This window comes from Heliangelus exortis, chromosome Z, assembly GCF_036169615.1.
Source record: "Heliangelus exortis chromosome Z, bHelExo1.hap1, whole genome shotgun sequence".
NCBI classification, from domain to species: Eukaryota; Metazoa; Chordata; class Aves; order Apodiformes; family Trochilidae; genus Heliangelus; species Heliangelus exortis.
This window is the reverse complement of record NC_092454.1, coordinates 25154147-25170633: the sequence shown is the minus strand read 5'-3', so window position 1 is coordinate 25170633 and position 16487 is coordinate 25154147. Positions and strand designations below refer to the sequence as shown.

At 41.1% G+C, this 16487-nt stretch overlaps 2 protein-coding genes and 1 long non-coding RNA gene across 4 annotated transcripts in view; 1 reads left to right on the top strand and 2 right to left on the bottom strand.

The window, feature by feature from the left end:
• Positions 1-4829, bottom strand: part of PGGT1B (protein geranylgeranyltransferase type I subunit beta) — a 36710-nt gene extending 31881 nt beyond the window's left edge. The window contains 1 exon segment of the mRNA XM_071729837.1: positions 4670-4829. Coding sequence (XP_071585938.1) covers positions 4670-4800 — 131 coding nt within the window. The 5' untranslated portion in view covers positions 4801-4829.
• A 213-nt stretch (positions 4830-5042) lies between these two features.
• On the bottom strand, positions 5043-15688 carry CCDC112 (coiled-coil domain containing 112). 2 transcript variants are annotated; one of them, XM_071730652.1, is made up of 10 exons: positions 15541-15688; positions 14704-14831; positions 12877-12998; positions 10764-10853; positions 9406-9481; positions 8430-8820; positions 6768-7181; positions 6000-6095; positions 5306-5424; positions 5043-5229 (listed from the first exon to the last, which is right to left on the bottom strand). In XM_071730652.1, the coding sequence occupies exons 1-10, from the start codon at positions 15589-15591 to the stop codon at positions 5199-5201; spliced, it is 1518 nt and encodes a 505-aa protein (XP_071586753.1). In that variant the 5' UTR covers positions 15592-15688; the 3' UTR covers positions 5043-5198. The 2 variants fall into 2 exon arrangements, with proteins under 2 accessions (XP_071586753.1, XP_071586754.1); XM_071730653.1 differs by lacking the exons at positions 5043-5229; positions 5306-5424 and having other exon boundaries at positions 5998-6095; positions 6770-7181.
• Positions 15689-15828: 140 nt separating this feature from the next.
• Positions 15829-16256, top strand: LOC139789666 (uncharacterized). Its single transcript, XR_011723218.1, has 2 exons — positions 15829-15901; positions 16142-16256. It is a non-coding gene; the product is annotated as an uncharacterized lncRNA (long non-coding RNA).
• Positions 16257-16487: the final 231 nt, after the last annotated feature.

Below are 16487 nucleotides of genomic sequence, written 5' to 3'. Positions count from 1 at the left end.
GCAACAGCACTAGCTTAGGAACTTGAGACAACTTGCTATATGATACCTTGGGAAGTTCTGACTCAAAACTGGAATTAGCTGGATGTATATTTTGCCACCTACACTTGCATCTGCCTATCCTTCTGGAAATTCTTGCTCTTCTTTCTCCAGATAAGATGATGGATTGTGAAACAGCTGCTTCACTGGCAGAAACTAGTTTAGCATGCTAAGGAAAACAAAAAGCTAAAGCCAGTTTCCCTTTGGAGAATAAGTTATAATTTGCAGTTAACTCACAGGCTAGTGAGTCACCCTGGCTATCTACTGATAGACCTCTGAAGATGAGGAGACAGTTGTGGACAGAAACCTGCACAGCCATTTTATTTCTGCATGTGGTTCTGCATCAGAATGACAAAGAGTTAAGACCAAATTAAAAACTGTGATGTGAGTCAGCCCAACGCACATCTCCAAAAGAAGTCTAATTAAAACACAGCAGCCAAATGATGATGTGGCAGACACTGATCTCAGTTAAAGGGCACAGCCTCAAAAGGTGGTATTCATACCAGTGTGCTGACCTGCTGCTACAGTCATCATGTCACCATTCAGGAGAAGAATTTAAGTAAACCGAGGCTACTTTATTTCACACTATCGTTTTACTTTGACCTTCAGCATTTGCAATGATTTTGGTAATAGTCTGCCAATCTGAAGTTTTAAATCTACAATCTGTTCGGATATTGGACACTAACATTCCCTCTTAAAAAAAATCCCATGAAATTCTAAGGTCCTTGCAAAGGTAAAGGTCCATCAGAATTCGTGGCAGAAAGTATAAAGTTCCTCCATAAGAACTGTATTATAAGAGATGTCTTTATTATTATTACTACTATTATTACAAGTAAGTTTTTTAGTATAGAAAATTTTTTAAAAAGTATGTTGCACACAGAAGTATTTCTATATGGAACAAGAGTATCTTTTAAAACATCCAATTACTAAAAAGTTGTTTTTCAAAGTACAAAATTAACACAACTTTTGCCATTGATCAGACCTCTATAATCCAAAATCTGACTGCATAATAACCCACTGTTCCAAGCAAAAACACTAGTTTATAAACACTTAGAACCAAAGAATTTACTGTTCAGCTACAGTAAACTGGGGTTTTTTTTGATACCTTATGTGTATGTTCCAAATTTTCACAAAAGCTTGACAGTCTTTCACTGAAATTACTTTTTACACCTCATTTTCACACAGCATTACCCACCTAGGCTACTTCTGATGAGGCACAATGTGTCAACTTCCCACCATAGAAACTGCTCCAAACTAGTTTTAAAATCACAAGGCTGCATACCCAGGTCACACAGGAAACCTCATCTACACTTAAAAATACATATATCAGAGAGATAAATGTAAGAAGTGATTTAGATTTAGTTGGGTTTCAGTTTACTAATTTAGAGCTGATACTCAGTGCTAATAGTACCAGCATGACTAAAAAAGCCCACAGGAAGTGTTTGAATTCACACAATATAGACAAGAACAACTGACAAGGATGACTATTAACAGCAGCTTAGCTGACACATAGGATCAAGTGTAGAAACTTCACATACAGTGATTTCCATAGCGGGGAATCTGTCAGACAACCCCCAAGTTTGGCACCACTTTAGCTGCATCTTTGTGCAGTAACTTTAAAGTTAATTCACATGCAATAATTTAGGAAGCCAAGCAAAAAAGCTTGGCAGTTGAAATGTAGTTAATTGACCTACCAATAGCTTAAAAACCAAGTATCATTTGTCTAAGCTCCCCTCCTAGACAAGCAAGTAAAGGTATTTCTTATGACAGACTCAGAGGTCTAAGTCTTTATCAAGGGGCAAAGACTAGCTCCTCAGCAGAACCCAGGAAGAATTTGTCACCTATTCAAGAAATCAAGCCAAGTGTGCTACAAATACCACAATGAAGCACCACGACCTGGAAGACTTCAGACTAGAGGAGTTGCATTCTCCTGCAAAACCTCACAGTACTGATTGACCATGTATGAAACACTATCAACCAGACTACTTCATATGTACTACATGCTGCTGATGCTCCATGCAATAACTACAGACAAAACCAATTATGAAGCATCTAAGCCAGTAAGCTGAGAAAAGAAGATCAGGTTTCTTTATCATTGTAGTCACTCCAAGTATTTTACCAACTAGAGCTTACATCAGAATGGAACAGCACTGTGTGGGAAATACCATACTCTGCACCCCTTTCTGATGACAACAAACGCAGTTGGTTCTGTTGCAGTGCAGTGAACCAAAACCAACTCACTGAATTATTTTTTAATTTTTTTTTTTTTTGACAAGTCTCTAATTTAATTGTTTCTCCATCTAATTCACTGTAGAACCACACAAATGTAGGCATGGAGATAAGAATTGAAGGGTAATGGTATTACTTTCCACAGCAGTACCAGCTCTGGAGGCTTGCTTAGCTCTGTCATCTTCCACTTGTATAAAAAGAAAACCTTGTGCCCTCATGGTCTACCTTGGGCAGCAGACACATCCATGGTTCAGTTTCCCACTTTTCCATTTTTAATAAATGCGTTATGTACACATGCAGAACACTGATCTAAAAATCAGTGTAAGAGAACTGAAAAACCTCTGCCTGTGTAAAAGCTTCATGACTTCAAAGAGTCAGTGAATTTAAGTATCTGCAATTTTTATTCTAACTGAAGGCTTAGACTGTGCTTAGGAGCCAAAAATTAAGGTAGGTTCAAACTGACACTTCCAATTTTCAGAAAAGTGTTTTTTATCAGTGCTGCACAACTATTACATACAAGATCAGGGCATTTATTTCTCAAGGGTTCTCTAAACAATTATTGTTCCCAGGCAACCCTCAGCAAGACAAGAGGGCACGGTCTCAAGTTGTGCTGGGGAAGGTTTAGGTTGGACATTAGAAAGAATTTCTTTACAGAGAGGGTGATCAGACATTGGAATGGGCTGCCCCGGGAAGTGGTGGATTCTCCATCCCTGGAGATATTTAAAAAGAGAGTGGATGTGGCACTCAGTGCCATGGGCTGGGAACTGCAGCGGGAGTGGATCAAGGGTTGGACTTGATGATCTCTGAGGTCCCTTCCAACCCAGCCAATTCTATGATTATATGATTCTATGATTATTAGCATTATCCAGTGAAACCAGGGAAGGCCCTCTGTAAGCCACAGACTCTTGTCTCAGCTCAGTGGCAAACTGTGACAGCTTGACAAAGGAAATCATTGAACAGAAACATGTAGCCTGTCACGGGCCTCTGGAGATCACCAGTCCCACAGTCTGTGGGAAACAGGGCCTCTGATGAGATGCCCCAGAACCCTGCCTTTCCGTGGACACTGCAATCTACTTGTGGCTAATTGCAATGATGGTGAAAAGCAGTTTTTCTACATCCAGTTTTCCTGAAGCAACTCATTCCCATTCCTCCCTTTTCTCCCTGCTCCCTTATAAAGGGTGCACCTCCATTTTCTCTGTGAATACTTTCTGAATAATGGAAGATTGACCAGATCCTCCCTCCTCTAGGCTGAACAAAGCCCATTTCTTATACTTTCTCGTCATGATTTAAAATACTTTCAATATACACCGAATTCTCGACTCTCAGTAAGTTATTTATATATGGAAATACAGGCTCTAACTTTTCAATACAGTCATGTGTTCCTTTTTGTATCCTCCACCACTGATCAAACCAGTCCTTACATAGTAAGTACTTACTGGTTGTACTCGCAACTGAAATTAAGCTAAATTTTGCAGGAAGACTTGATTAAATCTATTTAGCATTCTTTCCAGCACCACTTGCAACAGATTACACTGTGAAAAGTATCTCATCATTTTACTCATTTAACACGATACTAAACCCTTTACTTGTTTTTATCAAGTGCAATCTGACAATCAGACCAATGGTCCTCTTGTGCCTCAGATGTTACTGATTACCTTACCTGAAGAGTTAAACAATACCAAAAAGATGAGTCCTGAAGCCGCTACAAGGACAAGTGTCCCTCTAATTCAAAGTGAGGAGCATAATTCTACAGCATTTTCACTCTAATAGTAGCTAAGGAAAATTTAAATTGTACAGTTTTTCTTACATAAACAAGCCTTCTGCTGGCTGACCTCAAGCAACAAAAGGCTTAAGTCACTTATTTTAAAATCGGATTCCAGAGTGGATTAGAAGAATGAAGCACAAGACTGAAAATAGATTAAAGAGATGAGCGAGTCTTCCATCGTTGATATCGGGGAGCTTAAGCGAACCCTGCACCAACTCATATATTTTTTGGAAGCCGTCTGTTGGTGGGGGATTGACAGGGCGCTCGTTCCTCTCGGACACGGCGGAGCCGGCCCTTCAGGAGCCGGCACGTCGCGGTGCCACAGGCTGCCCCCGCCACGGGAAGCGGGGCCGGGCAGGCAGCTCTCTAGGAGGGGTTTCCCCTCAAGGCGACAGCTCCCTGGAGTCGGAGCCGCCGCCGCCTCCCCAGGACGGGCGGCTGTGAAAGCACCGGGCGAAAGGCAACAAGACCGATTCCGCCTTCCCACCCCGCCTCCCCACCCCTGCCCGCCAGCCCGAGGGCAGCGGCCCCGGCGGCCCCGAAGACCGGCACAGCGGCGGTCGCCGCCTGGGCGCAGCGCTGACACCCGGAGGGAAAGGCGGGAAGCCCGCCCGTGGCCGAAGGATCCCGGGCCGCTACCTGCTGGTCTCCAGGGAGGAGTAGCGCTCGGGCAGGACCTGGAGGCAGCGCTCGAAGAAGCGCACATGCCGCTCCCGCAGGAACTCCAGACGCTCCCCTTCGCCCCAACTCGGCGCCGCCGCCGCCGCCATCTTGCCACAACCGGCTTCCGGCGCGCACAGATTTCGTCATTCGCGGAGGTTTTTCTCCCCCCCTCCCCCCCTCCCCCTCCCCCCGGCCCTCCCACTCTCCTGTGACGTCACCGGCCCCCGCCCGCCCCTGCGCGGGGAGGGCCTCGGGGGTCCCTCCCTGCACTGCGGCAGCGGCCTGCGGGCCCGAAAACGTGTCTGTGACGCAAGCGGAAATGAGTGATGTCACGCAGACGCTGCCTGTCTGATAAATGACGCTTCCAATTCGACACTCACAAAACACAAAAGTTTATACAATACATTGTGAGAGAGAACTTTGTGAGGGCTCCCGAGGTGCGCTGGCCACTCCACGGGGTAGGTATGGCGTCTTCATCCCGCGACAGGCGAAGGCAGGGGCACAGCTACAACCCTTGTCTCCAGGCAGGGATGGCTCTAAAGGCAAAAAGCATAAAGAGCTCATATATAGCGTGTATTTGTTTTGCTACATGTCCATCCCTCTCCTCCTTACCTATGAGGAATATGAAAAAGCGGCTCTGAAGCTGCTGGTTCCGTCTCCTTTGTGCGTTCCTCCCAGCCCTTGGTCGGTCTGTACAACCTGGACGGGTCTCTGGGGACACAAATCTCCACCTCAGAGTGAAACAGATAAAACAGATGCATTCATTCATTAGGTCTTCATCTTATGAATAGAAGCAGAGGGGAAGACAACAAACCAAAACACAGCAGGCTTGCCGAAAAACAATTTTCTCTCCGTGCTGCCACAAGAAATGGCAGAAACATAAAATCAGTAAAAGAGTAAAAAAACCCAGATAATGTTCCCAAAACTCTACTGGAAGTCAGTCCACATACCTAACTACTGGTAGAAAATAATTTTAAAAAAACAAACAAACAAACAAACTACCATTCATACTGCAGCTCCCTTGTATGAGACAAGCTATATGCTTTGCCCAGAATAAATATTTTCAGGAGATAAGTTCATGTCTGATTTTTGGGTTTTTTTGGTTTTTTTTTAAACAGAAGAATGACAAATTCTGGTGCATTTTTTGCCTCCAGATAACAAATATGATTTAGTATTTAATTTTTTCCCTTATCAACCCGTTATATGAATAAAAACAATTGCTTTTTAAATCAAGAAGGAAAAAGGTTTTTATAAACAACCAAGCTGCACACACCTCAGATTAAAACAAAAAGAAATGGTGAATTACCTTCTCTCTTAACTTTGCCAATCTTTTTTCTTTTTCTTGTTTCTCTGCTTCTTTAGCATGTTTTTGTAGAATCCTTAGCTCCAGTTTATGTAGATCCTGAAATAACACAACAAATGGAAAAGCAAGCTTTTCTTCAGAAGTAAACCAAACTGTATGAAAATAAATATGCACACTTTTCAGTTCTTTTTTTTTTAGCTTTTACATTGTTTTGTCATAAAGTTACACTTGGTAGCTACTCCCTATAGTTCTTCCTGAAAAAAAAGAAAAATTAAAAAAAGGATTGTAGTAGCTTAATCTCTGTTTACAAAAATGAATTCTATTATAAATGCTGACAATAATACCTCTAATCAGATTTAATTTACACAGGATCTGTCTTGACCTTGCAGCTACTGAAACCTGCAGGACCTTCAAACATACAATAATTCCTATTTTCTGGTGTGTTCTATAGCATAGAGAGCAACACAGCCCAAGCTGCTTTTCCCTAAACATTTTCACATTAAAGTCAGTAACACTTCTGTATGTAGAAAGCAATATGGCCTTCAATAATCCTGTAAAATTTAGATATTGAGGAAAAGGAACATGTTCATCTAAAAGCTCCATACTGTTTATTGTAGGTAACATGCTATTAGATAGTGAAATAATAAATAGTGAATAAAAAAATCAATTTAAATGAATGAAGCTTGGGTTTTAAAAAGCCTTCAGCAGATCATACTGCAGGAGGAAGTAGGCAAATTGTAAACAACATCACACATAAATGTAATTACGCACACGCTTTTGAAACTTGGTAATTGCTTCTGCAATGCTTCTCTTCCTTTCTTCCTTTTCAGCTGCTTCTCTCTTCTCCTTTTCAAGCCTTTCAAGTTCCTCCTTTTCTTTCTTCTCCAAGCTATACCTTTCCAACAGCAGCTTCATGTCGCGTTGGCGCTGGAGCTCTTTTTGTTGCTTCTTCTTCTTCTCCTCTTCTTGTTTCAGTTGTGATGCTTTTTCCATTTCAAGTGCTAATGTTTTCTGTTTTTTCCATGCTTCAATTGCTGCGTGCTGCCTTTTTCTTTCTTCTGCTTTCTGCTTCTGAGCTTCTTCTCGCTGTAGCCACTCTTCCTTAAGCATTTTTTCTGATTTCTCTTTGTCCTTCAACTTGCCTTCTTTTTCTTGCTGCTGCTTTTCTTTCCATTTCTTGATTGACTGCAAAAGAACATCAGGAAAAAAAACAACAAGGTCTTAATGAAAATTGTTCATGCTCCTGCTGATTTGGTCCATTGAAAACACACTCCAAAGATACAAACAGCAGGTAGGAATGAAAAGTCTACTGAAGGTAAAAGTTGGGGTAAAAAAGCACATATGTCTGCTTTCTCACAGCGTTTTTCTTCTGTTCTGTGGCTCACGCAGACACGTTTAATGTGTGCCTGCTAAAATTAAGTTTCACCATTCATATGAACTATGGGTATGTAAATGTTGCTGCAATATGCTATTTTAAATTTAAAGATATTTAATATAAACAAGTCTTACTTTTTTTCTTCAATAAGCAATTGCACCTATTATTTTTTTAATGTCAATGCGTATTTTATTAGTGGGATAATTCTTGATGGATTCAATGCTCTGCATCAGTATGGCACAGGCACATTGGCTTGTTCTGGTTTCAGCTGGAACAGAGCTAATTCTCTTCTTAGAAAAGAAGAGACTTCTCAGTGCTATTTTTCGAATAGTGATTTGCTTTGTGTGGGATTTGGTATGAGGACAATGTTGATAATACACTGATGTGTTCGGTTGTTGCTAACAAAGCACAAGAAGCCAGGGAGCACAGCCAAAACAACGAATACAAAGTGGCCAGAGGAACATTTTGTATCATTCAGTGTCATGCTCACTGCATAGGAGAGGGTCGGTCAGGAAGTACTTCTATCTCCTCCTGAATTGCCATTTTGGAATTTTCTTTCCTCCAGGATCACTAGCCAGGAATAGGCTGGGCATTGGTCAGTGGGAGGTGAGCTGGTGTACTGTGAATCACTGGTGTGTGTATTTTATTATTATTTTATTTAAATTATTAAATTGTTTTTATCTTGACCATGTCTCTTTATCTTGCCAATCCTCTCCCCCACACCCTGGGAGGGGAGCATGAGTGGCTGTGTAGTATTTAGCAGCCTGCCAGGTTAAAACCATGGCAGGCCTGTATGGTGGGGCAGACATTTTTAGGGACAGATGTGGCAAGAACTGTAATTTCACTCAGAATCTAGCTTTTTTGACTTGCTCAGTCAACACTTACTGGTAATTCTTTATGACAAATATTTTTTTGCAAGTTGAGGATGCTATTCTTAATATGCCCTCATCCACCTAACACTACCACCAGAGAGGCAAATACAAAAATAAGAAATGTGAGCATTTTAAAAGTAAGTACTTTTTCTTAAAGCTGCAATTGTTCTAGAGGGTTTATTTTACCTCTTTCTTTCTTTCATGTAAAATTAGAAATTCTTGATACCATTTGCCATGCTGTTCAATATTTTCTTTTGTTCTTCCACAGAGATACTCAAGGGCTTCATCCATGTAAGACTGCCTTCCTTTGTGTTTTGTCCATACTTTCAGAAAATTTTGATGATCAAAATCATCCCAGCCTCCCCGCCGCCCTCCTGTTTCCTGAAGAAATCTTTCAAACTCTATTACTTCTTCAGGTAGATTATTTTCGAGTGCTCTATTAACTGGGACCCTGGCTGATGGTAATTTTGAGGCTTTTTCCGTTGTTGAGTTGCCTAACGCCCACAGTTGCACTTTTCTCTCAAAGACACTGAGCTCACTAATGGCAGTTTTTTCGTCCTTCAAAAGCTGTTCATATCTGAAAAGAGAACAGTGAAATGTAAGAAAAAAAAATCAGTAGTCATTGTTCATTCACTGAAGATGAATTTTGGAATTGTTCAATGCCACACAAAAGCTATTCTTCAAAGATCAAGAACTGAAATGGTAACACAGATGACAGCACAGTTGTAATGATCTCACAATAAAGTAGCACAGAGTCAGAATTAAGTTACCCTATTAGTGAAAGAACACATTTATGGCACTTGGCCAACTAACTCAATCCCCTCCTGACACCAGTAGAGAAAAAGGGAAAAAAAAAATCCCTACCCACATAAAAACAAAACAGCAGCGGCAACAAAACCCCCATAATCTAATCTTTCCTGCAGCCTTTTCTGAAAAGCCTTTTCATAGCCAAATGGTGGATCACTGCAGCAGATATATAAACAGTGCCTCTAAAATGCTCTTTATAAAGATTCTGAAGTTAATAGCTTGAGTTTTGATTTACATACCACAGGAATCACTACCAAAAGTGTAAGACAAAAAGAACAGTTTACTTGATTAATGAAAAGTTTTTGTGGTCTTATGAAAGCACTTTTTCTCATTGCTGAAGCACGAATAAACATACATTTGCCTCTGTTCCTCTTTAAAAGCATTGATTGCATTTTCAACTTCTTCCATCATTTCCTTGAGCTTGCCAACAACTAAAAAGGAAAAGAAGAATGTATCACTTGAGAAGTCAGTTGAGAACTATTTACCAGTAACTCAACCCTATCCAGACATGCAGGGACTTGAAGATACCTCTACCACATTTTTAGTTCAGTATACAAAAACCCACACATTTCTATCTCAAACAACCTTAATACACATTCTCATTTATTCAAAATGTGTGATCTCACAGTGATTAATCTACCTGGATTCAAATCCCAGTATAAATGTTTATTTCCATTAAACAAGTCTCACTCTGAACAGCCTTGACGTTATTCACAGAATAAGACAGCCTTATTCTATAGATTTTCTCTTTAGATTTTTAAAATGCATGCAGTTAGTGACTTCAAATTTGGTTTATACCAGGCTGTAGCAACTGACCTACGGGTCAGTACTTTTACAAAGCTGGCAAAGAAACATCAAAGTAGGGTTTTATCCTGTACTGTCAGCCTGCTGTGCTCATGATAGGGAGAAAGACAGTAAAACAGCTGTCTTATTTTGTAATGGTAGAAAAAAGTTTTAGAATCTCTTTTAAACCAGCACTACATCTCTATGAACAAATACTGAACACACAGCTTAGCTAACCTGGCTTTAAAAAACAATCTTATAGTTACATCATCTAAAACATTGAATGCAAGTTTCATGCCTTGTTAGTTCTTGGTATTTTTGCTGACAGCTTAAGAAGATAATCCATGTTTTTACAGAACAGACACTGAATAAATGAAATGAGATGTATTTTATCTAGCATCAGGAAGCCTTCAGCTGGTAGATGGGCTTCTACATGATCTCCACGTGAGGTAATAAAGTGTAACAGGAGATTGGCTCTTTCAGTTCCTATGTCCCAAAAGTTTCAAAACATTCAAACCAAACAAGTTATTTCAGTATTTTACATAGAATATTTCAACTTGTGGACAGACAGAAATGCATTCCACATAGACCCTACTCTGTGACCTTCCACCAGATGAAAGGGAGTAATATCTAAAGTGCAGTAAACCACTGATTTTATTTTACATAAACCAGAGAGTTAGATATAGAAAATACCTGCCTCCGGCCTGAAGAAACAAACCCAAACCACTTTTAAGACAGAGTAAGTTTCTCTGCTTCTACACAGAACTGCACAATCTTTCACTACTGCTTACATTTCTGCACCCTTCCTTTCCCAAATTCCTGGAAAATCATAGAGAATAGAGAAGGAATCTGCAGAAGAATCACAAGACCAAATATGTAGGAAACCTCTCTACATAGGAAAAAATTTTTAAATCTGCCATCATGACTTACACTCTGGTGTAGGCTTCACATCTTTTAATTGTCGCTGAAGTCTCTTCACAGTAGTTTGTATTTTTGACAGCTGTTGCAGGATGTTAGCTTCTGTTAAAGAAAATAAGGTGCTGATACTTCTTCCAGTTTCTTTATGCATTAAATTTAATCAAACAGCAAGAGTAATGAAATGTCCAAATAAACTGGGGATTTCACCTAAGCAGGGACAAAATACTCTTTGACCATAAGAAACCACCATAACACTACATATTTTAACATGACTGTAACAGCATGCAGCTGACTGCACAGGCCATGTATCTCCCCACTCAGCATCAACAAATTTTAAACATATTAGCTCTTCTTTCTAAGGGGATGAACAGGACAGTTGTATCTACATTAAATCAGGTTTGAGGTTTGTTTTGTTTGTTTGTTTTTTCCCAAACCATTAATCAAGTAATGACACCTCCGCTAGAATTTTGAGGGAGACTGTGATCTAGGTCTCAAAATACTCACCAGTGAAGACAAAATATGGGAAGCATACATGAATGTATGTTTCATTAAGGTGTATTTATTTGCTGTGTTAACTAATGCATGAACAATGTTTTCATGTGGTCTACTTATTTACTTTGTTATCACTTGGCTTCTCATGAGTCCATAAATACAATAATGATGAGGATAAAGTTCTGGACACATGTAAGGTACTAAGGATTCCGGGGACTATATCTTCTATTCTAAAAGATTTGAAAGATTTGATCCAATAAGTGATAACAGAGTCCAAGACCTAAGTGGAACAGCATAGCTAAAGCAGTTCCTTCTGAGACCTCAGAAAGTGTAAAAATGTGGATCATGCTGAAAGACCTGATGATAACAAATTGGACGTTTGGGAGTCCTAGTACAGACCCCAAGTGACCATACTCTAACACTACTGAACACCTCACATGTAGTGGCCTTGCGACCTCTTATTGTTCTGCTCTTCATCATCTCACAACAGTATTGCCATTCATACTTCCAAGCTCACTTCTTACCTTGAAAAGTTTTCTGAACTTTTTTAGCTTACTTGTATATGGTAGGTTTCTTTAATTAGAAGATACACATTAAAGCACAAACAAATTTGTAAGGTAAGTGTATTTTAGTTGTTTCCATGTGTCCCGTCCCTTCTTAAGCTTACTTTTTGCTCTTTTGTATCAGAAGGTACAGCATGATTTATTTGATTACTTTTGAAAGAATCTAGGTACTGTGACCAGGGAGTCACTTCTTTTCCTGAAGTAATTAATTAGACTGTAAATGGAACAGATAGTGTAGGACAGACTGTGTACCATCTCACAGCACTATTTAGACCATGGATATTCGTTATCCAAGAATTTGAAAAATGAAAACATAGAACCATTTAAAATTACACCTAAAGGCAGAAATCAGTGTGTGCAAAACTTTTATTGCAGTAAGTATGTATTTATTTTACCTCAGCTATACTACACTAGGTTTGCAGTACACACATAAAATTGATTACAAGTTTCTAAAATGGCAACTTTCCATCAAAGATTTTGTGGGTCGTATCTTCTACATTCAAGATTAAAACAGTTAATCACAGAATTCTTGTGGTTGGAAAAGACCTTGAAGATCACTGCATCCAACCGTCAACATCCCCCCCCCAATAAATAAGTAAAATATACTTATTGATATGTATCACCATGTCTACTGAAGTATGTCCTGAAGTGCCTCATCTACATGTTTTTTTAAGTAATTCCAGGGATGGTGATTCCACCACCTCCCTGGGCAGCCCACACCAATGTCTAACTACTCCCTCAGAGAAGAAATCCTTTCTAATATGCAGTCTAAACCTCCCCTGGTGCAACTTCAGGCCATTTTCTCTAATTCTATGATTATTTACTTCAGAGAACAGGCCAGCACCCACCTCCTTTCTAATAACATGGAAGGCCCAAAAGGTTTATGCTTTTGAAATATGCAAGTGAACTGTGGAAGTCTTTCTTTATAAGCAACAATACACATGGTGAAATACCATGCTGTCTCAGCATCTGCCTTCCTCCTAAACTAACCTCTGTATACTAGTGATTAATTATTAAACAGAGAAAAAAAAAAGAGGTAAACAGAAAACGCAAATAAAATCCCCACTTACTTTCAGTTTTCCTGCTGACAGTCATGCTACGTTCCAGTTCCTCTAGGATGCTGTATTCTACCCTGAAATCACGCTTTCTATTGTAAAGATATTCATGTCTGTCTTTTTCTGTATTTGCAAGCCTGGAAAAAAAGATTGCCACACTGATAAAGATTTGACTACTTAGTAAAGCCCCAAGAATTTCCCATGTTAGTATCCAGCTAAGGCTGTGTTAACAGGAGTGTCTTTTATTTTACACAAATCAATGGTTTGTTCTTACAGCTGTTTTCAAGGAAAATCTTTCTTCAGCTACACACTGAAGTTGTCAAAGAACAAAAGAAAGGTGTTAACAAGGAAATTACCTTGCTTACAAGCAGTAGTTCACACACTAAAATGGCCTGGAAATTTTATATGTGTGCTTACTATAAGGGAGAGAATTTTCTTCAGAAAGAGCAGGGACAGAGACAGGCAGTATTAATGCAGTAGCACACATAGGTGGAGCTCCAGCACAAACATTCACCAAGCCAGAAAGCTCCTAATATTACTGCTGCAACTGAAAATTCAAATTCAAGTTCATTTGCACTTGAATAACTTGCTGCTACCTTACTTCCTGACTATGTTTTATGCATAGTACAGGTGACTTTTCCTATCTTACTAAAGTCAGGAGCATTAAAGTACAACTCAGTGGAACATGCTTTGCCTTACTACAAAGAAGCAGTAGACCAGAGTTTGACCTATGGAACAGCAGATGGAAAAAGGACTTCAGATCGTGCAGTCCTGAACACTTTCTCTAGTTTGCTCCTACTGTGTTAAGAGATCAGAACAGCAGGACACTGGTGCCACACAGTACAGGCACCTGGCAAGATTCCTAATGCTAAGCAACAGCATCCACAGCCCAACAAAACCTGTTTCTGGGTAGCAGCTTCAGCACACTGTTGCTGCTGTATGGTTCAAACCCCTATCCAGAGCAGTTTATGGTTCACTGTGTAAACGCTTTGCTGTCCCTTGGAATTTACAGACCAGACCCAAGTATCAAATCTCACCACTGTGCACCAGCAACCTCCGCAGCACAACTACAGATGGACAGTGCATCATAGTTACAGAGCATGCCTTGCCTGAAGATACTTGGGAACATCTACATTATCCAGCAGTGAATTTTTGAGCAATAACCGAGGATCCTGAATAACCAAGGAGGGGCTGATGCACTCAGACAGCATAAAACACCTCTGAGATGTGTCACTGCCCACTCACAATGCACAAATACAAACCTCTACTTTAGCCAGGTGGGTATGTCAACTCTTCCTCAGAGAGCCCACACATGCAAAATGAAGCCTCAGTGTTCTTTCAGCTCCAGCACAAGTTGTTACTGCCCTTACTCAAGACATGAGGACACATTTATAATCATATCCGTTCCTCAGCCATCTTGAACCTCTGTTTTCCAAAGCAGCTGTCTAGATATTCTAGATGTAATGCCTTCTATCTTCTCTGAGGAAGGTGTTGTAATGCTGACATAATTCTCCTTTTGTTGGTGTATCTTAAGGGCCTTCAGTCCTTAGAAAGCTAAGCACAGGTAAGTAGAAAAACTGGCAACTCAGTAATGCCATTTGCACTTCCCTTTTCATGCATGTAGTGCAGCAATAGCTTACTAAAGAAGATGACTGATAAAACCAGGGCATTTTGAAGCTCCTAAGTTTATCCTGAACAACTGCAACAACCACAACAGATTGCCTGATCTGAAAAGCAAATCTTAACTTAAAGGTTTCCTGACCATGATTTCTTAACTGTAACCCTGAGCTATGTTACCTGCAGAAGAGCATGAAAAAAAATCTTACAAAGTGTTTAACTTACTGAATTTTTAGCTTTTCTGCAATTCTTAGGGATTCAACTTTCTTAGCTTGTTCAGTTTTCATCTTCCAGTTCTGAAATTGTTGACCAGCACCTGCAGTACTGGAACAGCTGTCATTCTGTATGTCATTCTGCAACAAAATCAAATATTATTTAAAAAACCAGTATTTATTTTAAAAAATGCTTATTTTTAAGCCGGCAATACCACAGTGCAGAGTAGCAGCATCACTTCAGTTTTAGAGTGGTACAATTCAAATTCTCTTAAGTCACACTGGTATAAAACTGGAGTGACGCATGTCGGCAAGCGGGTGACTGTGTACACAAATGCATTATTCCATTGGAAAATGTAAAGACTGCAACATCAGCTTGCTTTACCCACACCACAGTGCAATAGTAGATCAAGTAGTGCAGCCTCCTTGCCTGTCACGGCTGTCAGCCTCCGCCGGCTCACAGGAACTGCCTAACCATAAGCATCTGACCTGCACTAGGCAGATTCCCACCTCCCCCCCCCACTTCATCTTCCTCGACAAAAGCACGACTGAACTCCTGAAATCTGCTTAATATCCCTTACACATTGCCAGCTCTCATTCACAGGAACCTGGCACATCCCTAACATCACCACAGCTACGAATGATGCTGATGACACCGCCTGTTGAGGTTACGCTGCCACCGTTCCCAGGCCAGTCCGGCAAGCCGCACTGCTTGCTACACGTTTAAGGTTCCTCCCTACACCTTCTACGGGGCTGGAATTCCTCAGCAGCCGCCTCTCTGCGGGCCCGCAGGCAGGAACCCGCTCGGCAAGCGGGGAAGGAGGCAGCGGCCCCGCACCGCGGCCTTTACCTCATGCTGCCCGCCGGCCGCCGCGGCAACCGCCATCGCCACCGCAGCCATCTTGGTGGCGCCCCGCCCCCGCGCCTCGGCGGTTTGATCCTCCCGAATTCCTGGAATATCCGCGGAGGGAAGGCGGGGTTGGTGTGTAGAGGGTGTGATGCACGATGCCGGGGCCAAAAGGTGCCTGTGTTAGGCGTACCGCCGTCTCTGGGGTGGCCGCAGCCGCGAAAGCCCCGCAGGCTTGCGGTCTAGTTGGTGAGTGTTTGGAGAAGACAGCGGTCTCAAGAGGGCCCAAACTATTCTTTCGTCCCGCCTATGTCCCCCGAAGTGTCTTGAGGAGCTGGGGCCGTGGACTGGAGGTGACAAGCAGGTGTCGGGGCAGAGTGAGCTGTCGGAGACCTGGTGGGCAGCGCTGGCTGACCCGCTGCCCCTCAGGGTCCTGTACATGGAGATCCATCACCTGTAGGCTGTAGGGCTGCGCTGTATCCTGCTCAGCCCTCACTGGAGGCCGTTCATTGGGAAGATCTGTTTGTCTCTGTAGTTGGCTATGATTATCTGCCTGGCATATCTGATTTGACTTTTTTTTTTTTCCTTTCTCAGCTCAGAAGAGCTCTTGTTGCCAGCTCCAGTTTAATTTCTGTCGGGATTTTGCAATGGTTCCTTCCAGGAGGACGAAAGATCCTCATTATCCTAACAGAAAATAAAGAATTTCACATTATTCAGTACATTTTTTGCAACTCTCAAGGACTTGCTTTTCACTCACATGTATCAATCAAACTTTTCATGAGCTTCCAATTAATATTTCTACAGAATAGAAATAATTTATTTGTGCAGTGGCTTTGCTAGCTAAAGAGGTTTTTCAAAATGTTGCTTTCCCAGCTGCAGAACACAAAAGTGTACACAGATGCTAACCAAATGGCCTAAGCTGAAGATTTTATTGCCTAATTGATGTTTTT

Coding starts and splice junctions, on each gene's coding strand:
- CCDC112 (XM_071730652.1), bottom strand. CDS start 15,591: ATGGCTGCGGTGGCGATGGCGGTTGCCGCGGCGGCCGGCGGGCAGCAT. Junction 12,999..14,703: donor GCAGAAAAGCTAAAAATTCA/GTAAGTTAAACA, acceptor CTTTTTTTCCAG/GCTTGCAAATACAGAAAAAG. Junction 6,096..6,767: donor TTACCAAGTTTCAAAAGCGT/GTGCGTAATTAC, acceptor GTGTTATTTCAG/GATCTACATAAACTGGAGCT.